The 18,399-nt window shown below is 40.6% G+C and overlaps 1 protein-coding gene across 1 annotated transcript in view; it reads left to right on the top strand.

The window, feature by feature from the left end:
• Window positions 1-2,650: 2,650 nt before the first annotated feature.
• The window catches only part of Nedd4 (E3 ubiquitin-protein ligase Nedd4), a 58,619-nt gene continuing 42,870 nt past the window's right edge, over window positions 2,651-18,399 (top strand). The window contains exons 1-7 of the mRNA XM_080286985.1: window positions 2,651-2,777; window positions 6,287-6,363; window positions 7,121-7,211; window positions 9,174-9,212; window positions 10,829-10,989; window positions 11,873-12,041; window positions 15,843-15,970. Coding sequence (XP_080143111.1) covers window positions 2,721-2,777; window positions 6,287-6,363; window positions 7,121-7,211; window positions 9,174-9,212; window positions 10,829-10,989; window positions 11,873-12,041; window positions 15,843-15,970 — 722 coding nt within the window. The 5' untranslated portion in view covers window positions 2,651-2,720. The remainder of the gene's footprint in view (window positions 2,778-6,286; window positions 6,364-7,120; window positions 7,212-9,173; window positions 9,213-10,828; window positions 10,990-11,872; window positions 12,042-15,842; window positions 15,971-18,399) is intronic.

Here is an 18,399-nt window from a genome sequence, read left to right as displayed (position 1 = left end):
GTCTCACATCCCCTGGAGCCTGGAGATATCGTCTTCATTATATTCTTGTCATCTGACGATTTTATCCACCTTAGGATAGACTGTTTGAAATGGAGGGGTCACATAGCCTACATCATCATCATCATCATCATCATCATTATAATACACGCTTTAAAAATCCCGTGAATATGAGAGGCCTTTCCCAAGTTGTATTGAATCATGGTACAGGAAGATCGATATTGGACCCCCCCCCCCTCTCTCTCTCTCTCTCTCTCTCTCTCTCTCCCCCATTCTGAGGCTTCTTTAATTAGTAGCAAATATAAGCTCTGCATTACCTCCTAAATCTTAAGCCATTCCACGACCTCCAAAACCCGTTTTCTTGTCATCGTAGCACATATTCTGGTATTTCTTCCTAACATTTGTGCACATGGCACGCGTAATATTCGTTTGTGTGGTATTTATACAATCTATATCAATATTATAAAGGCAAAAATTACACACAAATATCAAAGTGTGATGTGCAAAATAATAAATAAATCGCCGAGGAAGGAAGTGCCAGAATATAAACTCACAACCTTACAGTACACTGCCTGGCCTCCGTCTCCCTCATCCCACAAGAACCCGGGGGCCAGCCAGGAATATGCCCCCGCTCGTGATAAAAAGCCGTGTTTCGTTCCGTGGCAAGGGACTGGGGGCTTTCCTTGATCACACCCGTGAGTGGGGCATCATCTTACTGGAGGAGGTGCATGACCAGCCAATGTGACCAGCACCCTCAGGAGGAAGACGTTTACCTCCTCGTGGAGGAACTCCCATCATTGACTTACTGTAGTCATCAGCTACTGTACTCATAGTTTAAGCTCTGGCTTAGTTTCAGGTCTTTAATTGTACACTCATACTTCTCTACCCTGTATTTTTTCCCAGTAAAAATAGTTTCCTGTGGTGGTGACCATCATCCACTCTAGTGCTGCCTACTTCTTCCTTCGCCTCTATCAATCTTATTTTGTGTCTGCCCTCCTTTCTATTTCTCCCATCCTTCCTGTCACTTATTACTCTTCTTTCCACTTCAGGTTGCTCTACACTGAGCGACAAGCCATCTACAACGCTGGGTGGTAAGCATATAACCAAATGACGAGGTGATGTGGATCTTACTATTATGACCCTGTTGACTGGGTGGAGAGACGCAAATGCGGAATCCATTCAGGGACCAAATTTCCACATTCTTTCCCACATCCCCCAGTGGTGAAGCGCTGTCCACCGCAAGGGATCATCTGTCCACTACAGGGGATGGCCTTGCAAAAGCGGTTTCTTGGCTGTGGTTGATAGGTCTGCTCAGTAAGATAGACTAGGGTTACTCAACAGTAACAACTAGATTTCTGCACCCTCCTCCATTAGCCACTCCAAATTTTCGGTGGAATACCCCGCTACCCGAAAGACATCTCTATGGCTCACCCCATGATGAAGGTTGGCCATTTTTTTTTTTTTTTTAAGTCCTAGCTATACCACTGCTCATCACCATTTTCGGCTAGTGAACTTTATCTTTGCTACTCATGGTAGGCAACAGTAGCCTATATTGGCAGCAATAATCTGGCTGTCTTCGTGATGAGGTCACTGTTCCGTTGTAACATGTTGAAATATCTACACCAAAGCTCATGGGTGTAGGGCTCATGATGCATTTGTTTGAGACCCATTACATTTACATAGCATTTGCTGATTATGAAAAGGTTAATCAGGAATATTATGACAGTTAAGGATTATCAAATGAAATCTAATGAAATTCGTTTGATCGCATGAGTTTCCTCAGATAAGTCCTATCAACTGGCCAACTTGCATAGTTATTTTTGAGGATTAAAAAAAAAGTGCGGCGTTAAAATTTGACAGCCCACAGAAATCACGCGGTCGACCCTGCCGCAGAGTACAGATGGAAGGCTTCTGACGCATCACTGCAGCAGTGTGACGCGAGAGAGTGCTGCTTTACCTGACATTGCCCAAGGGCGGATAATATTGTAGGTTTTACGTTATAAAAGTTTGGAATTCTCATGGAAAATTTGCCCTCCCTGAGTGTACCTAAAAGTTATATAAAATTCATATTAGGATAAAATTAGTAAAATTGTAACAAGAATGTAATATATCCCCCTCACTCCATAGCTTAGCAAGATAATACTGAAACAATTATGCAATTGCTGAAGCAGCCAAATTGCTCATTCAAGTACTCGAAATTGAGATGCTGTAAGTTGTATATAAATATCTATGCTGTGCTAGGAAGGTAATTATAGATAAACACAAGGTGAAAATTTTTACGTTTCAATGTAAAATGCTTAATTATTACATGTTTTCAATCCCGTTTGCCAATAGGAAAGTATGTTATGTCGTGCATCGTCTGTTTACTTGGGTAAATATAGACGATAGAAAGTCGAGCCTATCTTACGGATCCCTTTTTTTGGTACAATCTGATTCTAAGAATATTATAGAACTTTACAAAAGACAATTGTATTTTTAAAAACAAAATTGCTGAAGCCACATCATATTCCATGCTGAATAACATTCTACGAATCGAGGATCATAAGGAATGTTTTCTGAAAGATATTATAACCTGATCCTAGAGCACCGATGCTCGTAAAGATCTTCAACGCATTGTTTCGCGAAGGCCTCAAACATATATCGTGTGTCAAGTGATTAAGTTAGAGGAAGGGGTGATAGGAAATTGTTTTAGGTACTATTAGTAACGTCTAACTGATGGAGGAATGGCTCAAACTTCTCGTATTGTAGGCTATGTACCTCAGCCAAACTGCGATGGAACGGTATGTATAATCTGTATCCATAATATTTTAATGACCTACTTGTCCTTTGGAAAATTGCACTCATCGTTAAATCATCAACAATTCCACTAATATACCAGGTTATCACTTACATTAACGTTAACTTTGGGCATAATCGTACAAGCGAGATACAAACTTAGTGGTTTAGTGTTTCATGGTGCGGTATTTAGGCACCAAGGACACATCAGGTTTTGGTGAATCAGGGAAATGGGATTTCTCAAAGAGATGGATTTTGTATGATATTAGACCAGTAAGGATGATCTGTAAGCAGCAATTTAATTTAATTTGCCCACTATAGCTACAAGGTACTGTATAAGATCCAGCTTGTGTGCACAGGTCTCGAAAGCAACCGTGTTACCGAAGGGACAGGTAGGCCAAGTTATAAATCAGGGATGTGTTCCATATCTCAAACTTTTTCTAAGCAGTGGGTGCTGCAAGGGATGAGGAAAGAGACAAATTAGCATTATAGTCAACAATGGAAAAGTGATAAGTTTTTCTGTCTTTTTACTTTAGACATAATTAGAAATATCTACAGTATCTGTCTATCTATTGCCAGACTCCATAATCCCGTAAAGGGTGGCCACAAACAAATCACCTCCATGTTGCCCTATCCCCCACCATTTCACTGCCCTTCCCCCAGCCCACACCCCCTTCTCTCATATACCTCTCCACTCCATCTCATCCTTACCCTTCCCCTCCCTCCCCCCCCCTACCTCACTCACATAAACTCCTTGTTAGTCTGTCACTATCCATGAATAACTAGAAATGCCTTTGTTAGTAGTGTTGGGTCTCAAGGATATTTAGGTTTACTTATCATGCTGCTGGTTTATATAATGCTCTATGATTGTTTTCATTCATGTCTGTTGTCACATTTGGTTTATCTTTGTACTGTAGACTTTATATACTGTACTGTAGCTGGAACAATTCCTACAGCTAAATGTTAATATGGTTGCAATAATCAAATGACCTTGACATCGGTGTTGTAATGAATATTGATAACCTGTAAGCATTGTTTTCCTGCACCATCTATTATATCAAGCACTTTCAGCTTCATTTGTCTAGGGTACAGTATCGTATTTCTCCAGAACATAATAGAATTGTCTTGTGGTAGTCAGAAGGGTAATTAGGCTAGCTATTAGGCAAACATTAATGCCTGATTTTATTGTTGAAATTCCAGATTTTCTGTTACAGTTTTTCATATTGATTACCTTGGTATTACTGAAAGACTGAGGAAATGAATATTTATAGGCTTATGGCCGTCTATATCTTGACAATCTCATTGTCGGCTTCACGCCCTTAAGAGTCATGATAATGTCAGCCTTTCGTATCAGTCATTGATTTGATCAAAAATATAAAAATTATATATCATTTTACGCTTAAACATTGAATGTTATGAATCTTGACAAAAATTTTTAAACTGTCTATTGAGAGTGAGGCATTGAAAAATATCATACCATGTCACTGAAGAAAAATCCATGCTGAAATTAGTTATTTTCTTATCATCATTGACCCACGTATTTATTTATTTTGAATGCTGACATTGGTTTTTATTGAAGTAGCATCTATTTGAGTTGTAATTGTCACTACAGTTGTTTACATATACTTTGCAGTCAGACTGTGGCACAACCTTGAAGTGGAAGTACCTTGCCTCAGGAGGAACATGTGTGACGTTTTTTTTACATTTTTCATATACACAGCTTACGAATTGGAGAAAACTAACATAACTCTATATTATATATAGGCATCCTAGTACCTCACTAATGTAGCCCTGCGATATCTTGTAAGAGACTCTGGTATGCCATATGCTCCGTCACACACATTACATGCATAGCTTGAGGAACGTTATCGGAAAAAGACATAATGTTTCTCACATACACTTGAAACAAGAAACCACTGCAGGTACACTGAATTCAGGGAGAGATGGTTGGGTATGATGGAAGGGCTCGATGGGTTGATGTCATGGATGGCATTGTTGAGTGAGGAGGGTGGACGGCATTCACGAGTGGGGTTGGTGGGTGACCGTGGTTGGTGGGCAGGGTGGGTCATTGGAATGTGTGGGTTGCCAGGTTGTGTGATAATTTGAGCACATTTAGTCTGAAATTATCCAGTATGTTGTAATAAAGTAAGATCTGCACTGATAGGTTTGCATTGCCCTGATGTGGGGCTCATTGATTTAATAAGGGAGTCATAGAATGACTGGCTGATACATCTCTCACTTAGCTACAGTTAATCCTTATTGATGTGTAGTGTGTGTGCTGACAAATTGGTATTCAAAGTGAAGCAACTTTGAAACAGTTTATGGTTCATGATTTAGGGTTTAATAGTAAAAAGAGAGAGAAAATAAAATTTTATCAAGGCTGGATGGGTTGATGTCATGGATGGCATTGTTGGGTGAGCAAGGTGGATGATGATTTACCATTGATAAATCCATCCTGTTCCTCACCTATCTTATCATCTGTGATGCTTCTCACACTTTTTGTGAGTAGGCCTAATAGACTTCTTCAATCCATCTGACAGTGACAAGGTAATACCTCCCAATTTCTGTTTCCTTCCCTACCATCACATAGGCTACCATACCTCTTTCAGATATGACCACAGCATCCATCCAGCCTTTCCTCCGTGAACTGCACCCTTCATCCCCCACCGACACTTTGGTATACTGGTATAATAAATGCTGACACATACCACAAACATCTTTTCGTCTCATTAACTCTCCTCCTCTTACTGACTCCCTTCAACCTCTGTCTCTTCGCCGCACTGTTGCATCTTTATCTCTTTTTTATCGCTACTTTAATGGTCACTGCTCCTCTGAACTGTCTGCTTGCATTCCTCCACCTCTACGACAGGCGCGTAGCACCCGTCTGGCAGCAAACTCTCATCCCTTTTCTGTCCAACTCTCTAATGCAAGAGTTAACCGTTACTCCCAGTCTTTCATTTATGCAACAGGTCAGCTCTGGAACTGTCTCCCTCTGTCTGTATTTCCTGCTGCCTATGATCTCCAGTCTTTCAAATGCAGTGTGTCCAGGTATCTCAAAATGATCGGATCTTGAATTTGGCTCTTTATTGTATTTTGTTTTTCTCTTGGAGGGAACTGTTACTGCGGGCTCATGGCCTTTGGTTCCTTCTTCCTCGCATAAAAAAAAAAAAAATGCATAGGCCTACACTCACTTTTAACATTCTTTCTCCAGTTCTATGGTCATACATTGGTATCACTGGCTTAGGAGACTGTGTATCACCTTATCCTTACAAGTTTATCTGTACAATGGCACAGTGATATATACCCTCTGTGTTACTTATACAGACTTTATCAGTACAGAGAAAATGTATACAGTACTTAGTGGACATGTACTATATTTGAGCTGGTATATATTGAAAATTGGTCTTTATTCTGTATTGGTTTTATGTAGTTACTCTACAGGTATATTTGGTTCTGTCCTGTTGCTACCAACTTACTGAAGTGTACAGTACTACAATGTCTTTTATTTTTTCAGGTTGAGGCAACGAAATTAGTACGATTACGAGTGATTGGAGGTAGAGGATTAGCCAAAAAGGATATATTTGGTGCAAGGTAAGTTTGATTTACTCACACGTAGGTCCATTGCACTCACAGTTATTTTTTAGTACAGTAATGTTAAAACAGAAATACCACTGCCTATGTTCCTTAATTAGTTTGATTAACTTTTTGAATCTGACAAGGCACCAGCATTCTTCAGTTATTGCTGCCTCCAGACTATTTTATTCAGTTTAGGCAACACTCTTTCATCTGAAGGGATTAGATATGATATAGCTTTCACAGACCCCTTCATTCCAGGAGATCTCCTCTAAAGTGAATGACTGCCTAGAGGTAGCAAGAGTAAGCCAGTAGAATACATCACTTAATTCAGGGAGGATAATTTTAATTGTTGTACTGCAGCTTTTACATGAAATGAACTCAAGGTGAAGTTTGCATTCTGACAGGAAATTTTAAAAATTATAGCTATTTTTATGGTATAGTGTGAAAGACAGTGCTTTATGAAATATCAGCTGGGGACAAAAGTTTATGTATTATTTCACATCTTCTTTGTCTAACTTCCATTTCCAAGTGAAGGAGGCTTTGTGTATTTCTCTGTCCTTAATGTTGTACTTTGTTGTGTTGCATCAGGGATGAAACCATGCTCTGTCCCAAATGTGACGTAGGTGCATTGGAATAGTAGGTGAACTTTGTCATCAGCTGTACATGTAGAGTGAATTGCCAGGGAGATTCAGCTGAAAATTTCAGGTGCATGAATGATAAGTTAACAAATTTCTTGTTGTCATCACATAATCATGATTTTGTTAATTTTCAGTGATCCTTACGTCAAAATCGAGCTAGTCAATAAAGAGCCCAATGGAACTGATGATTATGTTGACAGTGTCACAACGAAAACAAAGAAAAAGGTAATGTGTGATATCTGCAGTTTTTAAAATCTTAATTTCCCATACTTTTATAATGGGAGGTTCAAAATTGATAGCTGCTTCTGTCATGAACAAAAGTTTGCCTGCAGTCCTCCACCAGAGAGACAGAGGGAGGTACAGTACTTACATGGGGTGGCAATTTTGATTCTGTGTTGTTCCTGCCTTCCTTTAGAACTTACAGTAATTGAAATACAGTGACCCTTTCTTTTATGGAGACCTTACTTGCATGGATTCTGCTTACACAGCACCCATAACGTATGCCAAAATTTGGCAGGGTGCCAATAAACTGTGCCAAAATTGGCAGTGTGCTTCAAAATAACTCATGCAGGGATATGTAAGCCACCATCTTGAGTTTTGTCAAGAATTTGAGAAGTTTGAGGCTGACACCTTGCATCCCTAGGAAATAGTTGGGATCACAACATTTTTAGTCAGCAGGTTAAGAAGACAGTAAACAAGATTATCCGGCATGCTTTAGCCAACCCCCACACCGGATATTGCAGAACTCTGGATATTGCATAATACCCCCTGTTGGCTATCCATTCGGTGTTGAGCCAGATAATGTGTTATTATCCGTCTCGACTATCCCAAAAACTTTCCTACAACATTACCCATGAGTAAAAGATTAAAATTAAGCATAAAATGCGGTACTGTACAGTATTAATACAACACATGTAGCACAGTAATACAGTACATAATATAATCATAATCAAACTCTGCTCACCCAGTGTTGGCTTTGATGGAAGGTAAATACACACAGATATGTCCTCACTATACAGTAATTTGAGCACTGAGGGGCAACAAGGTTAGTCACTGCACTACATCAGTGAGCGAGGCATTGGATGCCATAGACTAAGTCACAGCACTAGGGTTTAGCCACTGCGTGGGTCACAAGAGCAGAGCACACACATACTGTACGTCCTTACTGTACGGCATCTACGGGAGAGACCGAGTGAGCTACAGTAGGCTCAGCACACCGGGTGGGCTGCTCCGGCAATGCAATCTGAATGGCTGGGACGTTGCGGGGTTTTCCTGGGCACTAGTTGGGTCCTGTGTCTGAGCAGGATGATATGCCTTTCCACCAGATGTTACATAGGACTACCGGTTGTTTCCCGTTTCAGTGCTAGGTGTAGCCAAATTTTGCTGGATGTTGCTTTAATAGAGCCAGGCAAAAAGTGTCAGATGTTGTGTTGGGCAGATTATTGCAATGACAGAAAATTGAGAGTTTACTGTATCATAGTGAGATATCTTCCTCATTTATTCTTAAAACCCATTTGATGCCACTGTCCTATGTCTGCTGATCATCTCTACAGTAGACTATGCCCTTGGGAAGCATATCTGTGGTCTAATTGAGGTCTAAGGGTTTTGGTAGGCAAGTTGGGATCCAGCCGAGGACTCGGTTAACAGGTTAGCTATATTTTAATAGATTAAAGGAGCCCACTTATGCAGTCTCCACTTACATGGAAGGTCAGGTTAACATTGCCTGCATAAATGGAGGGGTCGCTGTACAAAAGTGTACATTGTTAAAAAGGATGTGCTTTGGCAAACAGGCTTCTCAAGTGTACTTTAATACAATACCGTCAACTGTATCATTCTGTGAGTTTTATAGCATTTTAATATTTAACTTTATTTTGAAGTGTAGTATGAGATAGTGTGACTTAGCAGATTCAGAGGTGTTCATAATTAAATTTTTATTTTAATATTGTTATTGCTCACGTAATGCCACTCAGGGATGAGTGAGGCTGGTCACTCTCATCTTAAATGTCAGGACCAACTTGCCTAACCCCGGACTCTTACACTCCTCATGGGGCAATGTAGGATTGGATGATGGATGGATTTTTTTTTTTTTTTTTTCTTTTTTTTCTTTCTTTTTTTTTGAAAAAGACATAGATTTGTACTAAATACCTAAGGCAAAATAGTATGATTAACATGCCCTCTCTGTTTCAGACCTTAAATCCACACTGGGATGAAGAATTTATATTCCGAGTAAGTACTAAATAACATGCCCTCTCTGTTTCAGACCTTAAATCCACACTGGGATGAAGAATTTATATTCCGAGTAAGTACTAAATAACAACTTTCTTATTTACTTATTTAGAAGCGACAATATCTCTGAGTGTACTGTGGAACTGTGGATGATACTTAAGGGATGCAGGTTGAGGTTGATGGTGAAAACAAGCTGTTTTAAAAGTGACTGGAATGATTGTCAGGGACTCAATTTTACATAGCTGACGAACGCGTTGTTCATGTGGTTAGAACGCCCCAGTCATATTAATGCCTTTGCAGAGGATTGATTGCCATCAGTGACTGGAGGTTTTGCCATGTAATGCCACTCAGGGAAGTAGACTGGTCATCTATTCTTAATGGATTAGACTACAGTAGCCTAACCCTTTGGCCCTACACCTCATAGGGGATAAAATAGATCTGGGTTTTATATTTTTTGTTTTTCATTAAACCTGACTGATCGAAAACTGTATCACTGCAGATAGTACAGTATTAATGAAGCACTACATACCGTAACAACTTCAGTACAATTATGTCTTTTCCATCTTATTTTTGCTACCACCAAATGGTTTTTCTTAATACAGTATTATGGAAACCTTTAGCAATAAAGTGGTTATAAGTTATCTCCATTAAACTCCAGCACTAGGAGAGCTCTCCCCCCAAAGCTAAGCAGAATATTATTGTCTGGAAAGTACTCATTGGGTGAGAGAGGTTATTAAGAAGTGCAGCATTATAGTTGGAATTGGAATTATGGTAGTTTACTTGGAGACACACGGACTGCAACTGATAGCCCCAGGTGTAATTCCCAGCCAGAGCATGAGACATTTGGGCAAGGTACTCTTTACCATAGCCTGTATTGTACTAAGAGCTAATGGAGGGACCTGAACTTTATATTTAGTGATTGTGTGTTATAGGTAGTCTAAGGGAAGATTGAGACTTACTGAAAAGTGATTGTCTGCCTTAATGATCGTCTTGTAATCAGTACCAGTACGTTAATATTAATCATTTAGTTTGAAACGTACAGGTATACCCCGGTTTAACGATGCAGTTGGTTAAGTAAAAACCCATTGTTAGGCAGGGTATTGTATCTCAGGGTAGATATAACATGTAAAGTATAGGGATGCATTTTTGAGCCTTGGGTTTCCCCCCTAACCAAGTCGTAAATCCACCCAGATGAGTCCAAAAACAAGTTTTAAGCCAGTCTAAATGGCCTGACAGCTGTAAAAGAAGCTAACCTGTAAATAAATCACTAAAAGCTACAATTACAATGTGAAACTCGTCAAAAGTAAGTCTGGAAAAATTCAAGCTTAGTAAACTGTACCCCAAAATGGCAATGTTCACCCTACCTATGGCTAAAACACATTAATCTTAGTCTAAAAACAGTTTATAAATCAACCTAAATGCAGAAAGTTTAGTCTAAAATATCAAAATCGGTTTAAAAAAAAAAAAAAAAAGTTAAACCGGGGTTTGGCCATCGTCAGGCGGGGTATTGTGGCATTTCAATCTCCATTGTTAAGCTGGGGTATCACATCTAGAGGTACCGGTATTGTATATTGAGGTATACCTGTATTGATTAAAGAGATGTACCCCCAATGCAGGTGAAGCCCTTTGAGCATAAGCTGGTGCTGGAAGTGTTTGATGAGAACCGGCTGACGCGTGATGACTTCTTGGGCATGGTGGAGCTGCCTCTCAACAATCTGCCCCGGGAGGCAGAGGGTCGCACTGTGGCCCAGAGACACCATCGCCTCCAACCTCGCAGGTAGTGTATTGGAGGCAGAGAGTTTCTCTGTTCACCTAAGCTAGGTGTAAAATTGCAATTCTCCGTCTTGAATATTGGCCTGTAACAAAGAGGCTAACAGCAGAATTTGGTGCATGTCATGAAGTGCTGTGGAAAGGATGCAATATTGTCTTAAATATTTCACTGAGCTACAGAAAATTGGCAGCAAAAGAATGAAAAAGTCTGACAAGTTAAAATGAATGAACTACAGTTGCATGTTGAGGGTTCCTGGCGTTGAATGATGTATGAAAGATTACCGTTACTAATTTCGTAGGGCATGTTATAGATAGTGGCATTTCTGCTTTCATTTTCTCTCTCTCTCTCTCTCTCTCTCTCTCTCTCCAACAAGGAGAGTACTGCTAGTGGTATGTTTTTGCCCCTGTTTGTTTGTTTGTTTTTAGTTTTTTGTCTGTTAGCAGGATTACTTAAAAACTAAAAGAAAGATTTGGACCAAATTTAGTGTATAAGAAGCTCATGGCCCAGGAAACAATCGATTAACTTTTGGACTGATCCAGGTCGTATTACAGATTCTGGATCCAGGAAACATTTTTTGTGAAACCCTAATCAATGATGAGAAAACCGACCCATTATGAAAAGTGGCTTGGAAATTATGTTGCCCTTGTCGGAGAAATGCACTCCACCAAGTGCCCTACTAGCTTTATTTATGCATCTTTCATGTCCCTAACCTGAGGTAGGGGAAAAATGGGTCAGGATGATGATCATGATATTTTAATACAGTATGTTGTACCTGTTGTAAAAGTCTTGGCAGCTCATCATGAGTGTAGGGCAATGTTCAATTGAAGTAAGTCAGATGATGATGATGAACATATTTTAATATTTTGTACCTTTTTATGTAACATTGCAGCACGAGGTCTCGAGTGAAAGGTAATCTTCAGCTGTACCTTGCCTATATGCCTGAAGAGGGTGCTGGTGGCAGCAGTGGAGGGGCATCTGGTGAGCAAACCCCAGAGGAGGGCAGCTGGGAGGTAGTCAGCATTGAGAACAGTAGTGGGCAGGAGGAGACTCCAGCACAGGTGAGCTTAGATGTATTCTAGGATGCTTGGTAGGGTAGGTTAGGATAGGATTTGGAGGATGAGAGTACTTAACCACTTCAGTCTAAGGATATATTTTTCATTTTAACCCTGTATCTTTCAGATTATATTATTCAGCTTAGGAATAACCTCTCATAGTGATGTAATAAATGGAGGCTACCTCTAATCTGTCCGGTCTGAAACTTTCAATGCTGTCTATAATCATATGGAGATTGCAAGAATGAGATAGAAAAAATACATCCTCTGGTTGAAGAGGGTAATAGAGCTATCTGACACTGCCCCTCCAACTTGGGAACAGGTCTGATAATTTAATGTTTCAATTTGTTGGCTAAGGACTGGGTCTGATTGGAAAAGCCATAATAGGTTGTTACCAGTACTGTAATGTATCTTTAGGAATGAATTAGCTAATCCCTATTTATGCATACTTTTTATCAGAGAAATCCCACTTTTTGTCACATTTCTTAAGTGTGTTGTTAATTCCTTCAGTTTGTCATCTGTTCTGTTACTTCAACCACTTGATTTTATTCCTTTTAAGGAAGACTTAGTGTATAGGAAAGGGGTTAACTCTTCAGAGTACTGGCCAGTCTAGTTACCAGTGCTGTTTATAGTACAGTTGGAACCTCACTTGCATGAAAGAAAGGATGACTTAGATGGAGAAACAGCAAGTACTGAAAGATCAGATGGTAGAACATTTTGAACCATGTGTTTAGTATTTTGCTTTACAAGGTGAAGCAAACCATTTTGATATTTTGGAACACCTGTGCATTGCCCTTTTTAGCTTGACCTAAAACTACCATTTCCATCTTGAATGCTGAGCTTTAATAAGAGATTAATGGTGGTAGTCACAAAAAAGTGTCATTGACAATGTAGAGCCAGTATTGTCTGATACTGTCATTAGGCTAAGATAATTGGCTGTGAAATGGAGACAAAAATTGCCAAGTCAAGGTGACGGACTGTAACACAAAAGGAGTGGTACTATATGCCAAATGATGGTGTATGGTAGGTTGAGTACCCAGTAGTAATATGAGCCAGATTGTACTGTGTGATATAGGGAATGGCAATGTTAGTCAGATGGTGCTGTGATAATGGGAGTGGCAGTGTACGTTGGATAGTGCTGTGTGATAATGGGAGTGGTGGTATAAGTCTTATGTTGCTGTGTGAAAATGGAAGTGGCAATATAAGCCTGGCATTGCTGTGTGGTGGCAGAATTGGTACAAATAAAATACGGAGTAGTTGTTGTGACCCCAGGCTCTTCTGGATGGGAACCTGATGGACCTCAGGAGCTCAGCCACCTCAGCCAGGCACTCCCGCAGGTCTGTTATTGAGATTATGCCAAAGGTTTGTCTGTGCTGTGAGAATGAATTGCGTGAGGTGAGTGTATTGTGGTGTGAGGGGTTGCATTACAGTGAGAGCAGAGTGGACTGTTGCGAGGTGTATTTTGTCTTAATATTGAAGTAAGAGAGGGTTGATGGCCACACGGTAGTTTGGCTTAGTGAATTCTTGTCTGGAAAGGGCAGTTTATGTGGGATGCATATCTGGTATAGGTTTATGAAGAAGGCTGTGTGACTGAAGCTTGTGAATAGCTAGGATGGCTTTGTGTTTCTTTGTATTTTTGCCCAGATTAGTGCTGTTTTTTTTTTTTCTCTCTCTCTCTCTCTCTCTCTCTCTCTCTCTCTTTCTCTTGGGGGGGGGATGCAGAATATTATTACTGTACAAGGATGGGATAGGCCCTATGCTGAAGCAGTTGATTGTTTCTCCCATGTTATTCCAGTCTTTGATTGGGAATACTTTTGTTTCATGGTGAAGGTGATATATACTTACTGTTGAGCATTGTAGTCCTGTATCTGATTTTATTGAGAGTTTGTTGTGTTTGTTTAAAGCCTTTCCATGTTTGTGGCTGCTATGGTGGGGGCCAGTTTGGACTTAGATAATTTGTTGGTGCCTGTATGAATTATTAATTGTCCAAATGGCACAGTTGTGGTGCTTATGTTTTCAGAGACTCCTTGTCATTATGTTGTTTGTGTGTTGAGAGATGTTATGTGTGTATCCTAAGTAAGTCCAAATATATTGGGATGTCTTCATGAGGAGTGTTTTGTTAAAGAGAGTGACTTGTGGTTGTGCTTTGTGTGTGTATCTAGAATGATGTGAGTGACAATTGAATTTGTCAGTGTAGCAGTTATTAAGTTTTGTAGAAGGCATATTTTTGGGTGTTTGGAGTTGGTTTGCTGCAAAGTGAGTTGATGAGTTGTGAAGCCATTGCCATTTTATCTGGCATTAGATTGCAGGATGGAGAAGGGGATGGTAAGCCATGGATGAAAATTTGAATGGTCGTGGTCAGAGGATGCAGGAATTGGAACACCAATGAGGAGTATTCTTCATTTGGATCTTTGAGTTTTGGTTGAGTACTTGGGCTTGTCTGTTTGAAAGGAGTTGGCTAGTCACATCTAGTATTGCATATTTATGTTAAGGATTTTGTTGATCAGAGTATGTCTTGTTATTGTGTTGAAAAACTTTGTTTCTGTCTGTTGCTGGTAGTGTGGTTCCAAATTTTGATGAATTAGTTTTAAAAAGTGTGGCTTTGATGAGAGTTGGGTTGAGCCTGGATTGTTAATGTAGCAGAGAATGTTGCATGTGTTAATGGAATTTATTGCAACTGTGGGGACTCATGATGGTGGATTAATGGGTGGGTTGCTGGCTTGAATATGGCTTTCTTCAAAATATTTCAGACTTAGTTGTGAATGTAGGAAAAATTGAAGAGTTCATTTAAGGAATTTATGGCTAGCTATGAGGCATAAGTGTTTTAGGTGAATGTTCTGTATTGTGGTCTGGTGTTGATACTTGAAGAATTAAAAGAAAAGAAACGTTGTTATCTGTTGGACTGGCGTAATTAAATAGGAAGGGAGTTGTTGGTGGTTTTCCTTTAATCTTTGGGGTTTTTATTGTGCTTTTTTTTTTTCTCTCTCTCTCTCTCTCTCTCTCTCTCTCTCTCTCTCTCTCTAATAGATCATAGTACTGTACTGTAATTCATTAGGTTATTTGCATTTTCCTTCTTGCCAGGAGTGGATCAATCATGGCTTCGTAGGGCTTAAAGTGCAGTACACTATCTGTTAGGTTTCCTGTAGGGGAGTGTTGGTTGTTGAAAATGTTGAAAGATCATCATCATCATCTGGACCTCCTTTCACACCCTACTGTAGGGTGAGGAGTAGCAACATCCAGACAGACAAAGTTTGCCCAGTTCAGTGGCCCACACTTCCATTCACTCACCATTGAAGCCCTCGAAATCCTGGCTCCATCTGATAGGCCAGAAATATTTCACCACCGTCTGTCACTTCACATGTACTGGTACCTGCCTCATAGAGCCAATCTCCTCATTCACTCCTCTTACATTTCACATGGCCATGCAAATCTACCCATTTAGTTGGGGCCGTGGGCAGGTATTGGGCCCTCCAAGTCCCTCCAAAACATCTGCCATGATTTAGTGAATTTAGGCAGGGGAATCTGGGGGACACTTAACCTGGCCAGAAACCCCAGTTATATGGTTACCACCCAGTGTAGTAAATGGTTTCCTGGGTACAGGAAACCATTTGGCTTGTCACTCAGTGTAGAGACCATAAGGTAACACTGCATTGAGTGAGTGGATGATGGGCATCCCCACCTACTCCAGGATTTAACTAATAAAAAAAATGAGAGCACTTTCACTTTCCTGTATATTTGTGTGTTTGTGATTGTGTGTTTGTTGGGATATTACTGATTGTTGCTTGTGGTATTTCATGTGTCTTGCAGCCAGTGCTGGTGCCCAATGATAGTCAGAATCCACTGCCAGAGGGTTGGGAAGAGCGGCAGGATGCCAATGGGAGAACTTACTATGTCAACCACAATGCTCGAACTACACAATGGAATCGACCCACAAGGTTAGTGCAGATGACGATTAGTGTTTGTCAGCAGAGCAAGACTCAGCTTTATATATCTTTCTCTATGGATGCACTTTCACTGTACAGTATCTTAGTGTTAAAGTTTGGAGAAAAGAATGATTAATGAAATGCCCCAGTATGGCTGATTTTATTTTTTTCCCTCCTTCTGATATACCAATGATTTTGGAAATGTTGCTTTATTGATATTCTTCCCCCCCCCCCATCCATCCTCCCCTCTGCTTCATTGATTTTCCTTTCATCTTCTTTCCCTTCCTTCATACAGAATTTCCTCTTTCCATTCTGTGCCCCATTCTCTCGTCACTGCCAGCGCATCTACTTTTTTTTTTTAACTTTTTCATCATGCTGCTCGAGCTCACACACTTTATAATGCCACTCATTTTTCTAGGCTTCTAGGTGTACCATAATTATTTGTTCTGTACATAAGAGGGAATAGGAGACTAAAGTGTATCATGTCCTTCAGCATACTGATGTGTAAAGAGTCTCTGAGCTTAGATTTAGGGTTAAAAAAAAAAAAAAAAAATCAGTTTGCTGTTAGCACAGGTGCAGCTTTCTTTGGTGCAAGTGGGAGAAGGAGTTCATAAATCATAATGTATTCACCCATACCCTACTTTCCGACACATTGATAACCGACGATTCACTAGACCGAACAAAAGAAATGGAGGAACATTCCCACAATCTGAACAGCCATCGATTTGCTAGTTCGAACACTCCATCCCTCCATAGGTTTGAAACGAGCATGTCTGAATAGGATGTGGTAGTGCACACGGCTCTCCCTGTCCTCCCTCCATCCCCTCTCTTCTGCCCCCATTTCTCTTCCATTCCCCACTGCTCTCAGCATTGTTAGGCATGTCTCCCTCTCCATTCTCCTGCACTCCCCCACCTCCGTTTGTCTCCCGAGTGTGTGTGTGTGTATGTGTAATTCACTGAGTCAGTCAGGATCACCTGATGGTTGTGATCGTCAGCTTTTACCATCCCAGAAGGGAGCTGAGAGCTCATATAGTCCGATCTAAGGGTAAGGTTGTGACCTTCACACACGCACACACCCTTCCCCTTGCTCAAGGGGGACAGTAACCACCCACTTCATCAGTGAAACTTTTTTGCAACCTGAGTAAGGCACTAACTCCCGTCTACCAGATGGCAAGTGAGAACGTTACCACTGAGCCAGCGAGCGGTGTGTGTGTGTGTGTGTGTGTGTGTGTGTGTGTGTGTGTGTGAGAGAGAGAGAGAGAGAGAGAGAGTGACTGAGTGAGTGAGTGTGTGTGAGTCAGTGAGAGTGAGTGAGAATGTGAGTCAGTGAAAGTGAGTGAGAGAGTGAGTCAGTGAGAGTGAGTGAGAGTTAGTGAGTGAGGCTGGGTGGCAGGGGCAGTAGTAGGGGCTGTAGGGCAGTTTGGCTTTCTTGTCTCCTTCCCTGTCCCCCTGCCCCCCTCCACCCCTGCTTGTCTCCCTCCCCATCCCCCCACCCTCCCCCATCCCCACTTGTCTCCCTCCCCCACCCTAGCTTGTCTCCCTCCTCATTCCCTCGCCCCCCCCCCCACCTCTGCTTGGCCGCCAGCTGCCTGCCTGTCAGTTGCCCAGAAGCATCTCACACTGCATGTCCCACCCACCTTACCCTCCTGCATGTGATGTTTGATGTCTCATTGTTTAACAGTAGCATTGTTTATGAGGATAATAACATTACCTATGGTGTTTCTGTGTCAGTCTCTGTTTATTGAGTAAGGTATATAAGAGTTTGAGTTTCAGCCTGAAACACATCTATGGCTTTTCTTCAGTATCTTATGGGGAAAATTGCTTCGATATCCAACATACTGACCGAACACTCCCACTGGTATACAACATTGCCGGAAATTGGGATATGGGTTTGATATGTGTATATGCAGGCAAACCCCAATTTGCAATATCCCAGAATAGTGATGGGGGTAGAAATACCACCCTACCCTGCCAATCGTAGGCCTACCCCTAGTTTTGTGATGGGTTTTGATTTTTTTTTTTTACCAATTTTGATGATATTTTTGACTTAAATTTTGTGTTTAGGTTGAATTATAAATTTTTTAGACATAGATTAATGTGTTCTAGTCACAGGTGGAGTGAACACGGTCATTTGAGGTGCGTATTCTCACCCATCAGACGAGGTACCAAAACATTGAGGACAAGTAGGCGACTCAACAAAGAATATTTTGTGTTTGAACACTGAACTGTCATCTAACCTATCATGGAATACATAGTAATAATTTTAAATAAATATTAATAACTGTGAAAGCCTTAGAGAGTAAATATTTCATGCATTGATGAAAACTGTAACATTGATAAATCATGTGTTTACATTTGGGCTGTTCAAGGAAAAATGCTTTGAAAATATAAAGGAATTTCTAAATAATTGTTGGAAAATAGGAGAGAAGAAAAAGGAGCTT

This window comes from Coenobita brevimanus, chromosome 14 (genome assembly GCF_032717465.1).
Source record: "Coenobita brevimanus isolate Jiangsu-jjx chromosome 14, ASM3271746v2, whole genome shotgun sequence".
NCBI classification, from domain to species: domain Eukaryota; kingdom Metazoa; phylum Arthropoda; class Malacostraca; order Decapoda; family Coenobitidae; genus Coenobita; species Coenobita brevimanus.
This window is presented reverse-complemented; position numbering and strand designations above follow the sequence as displayed.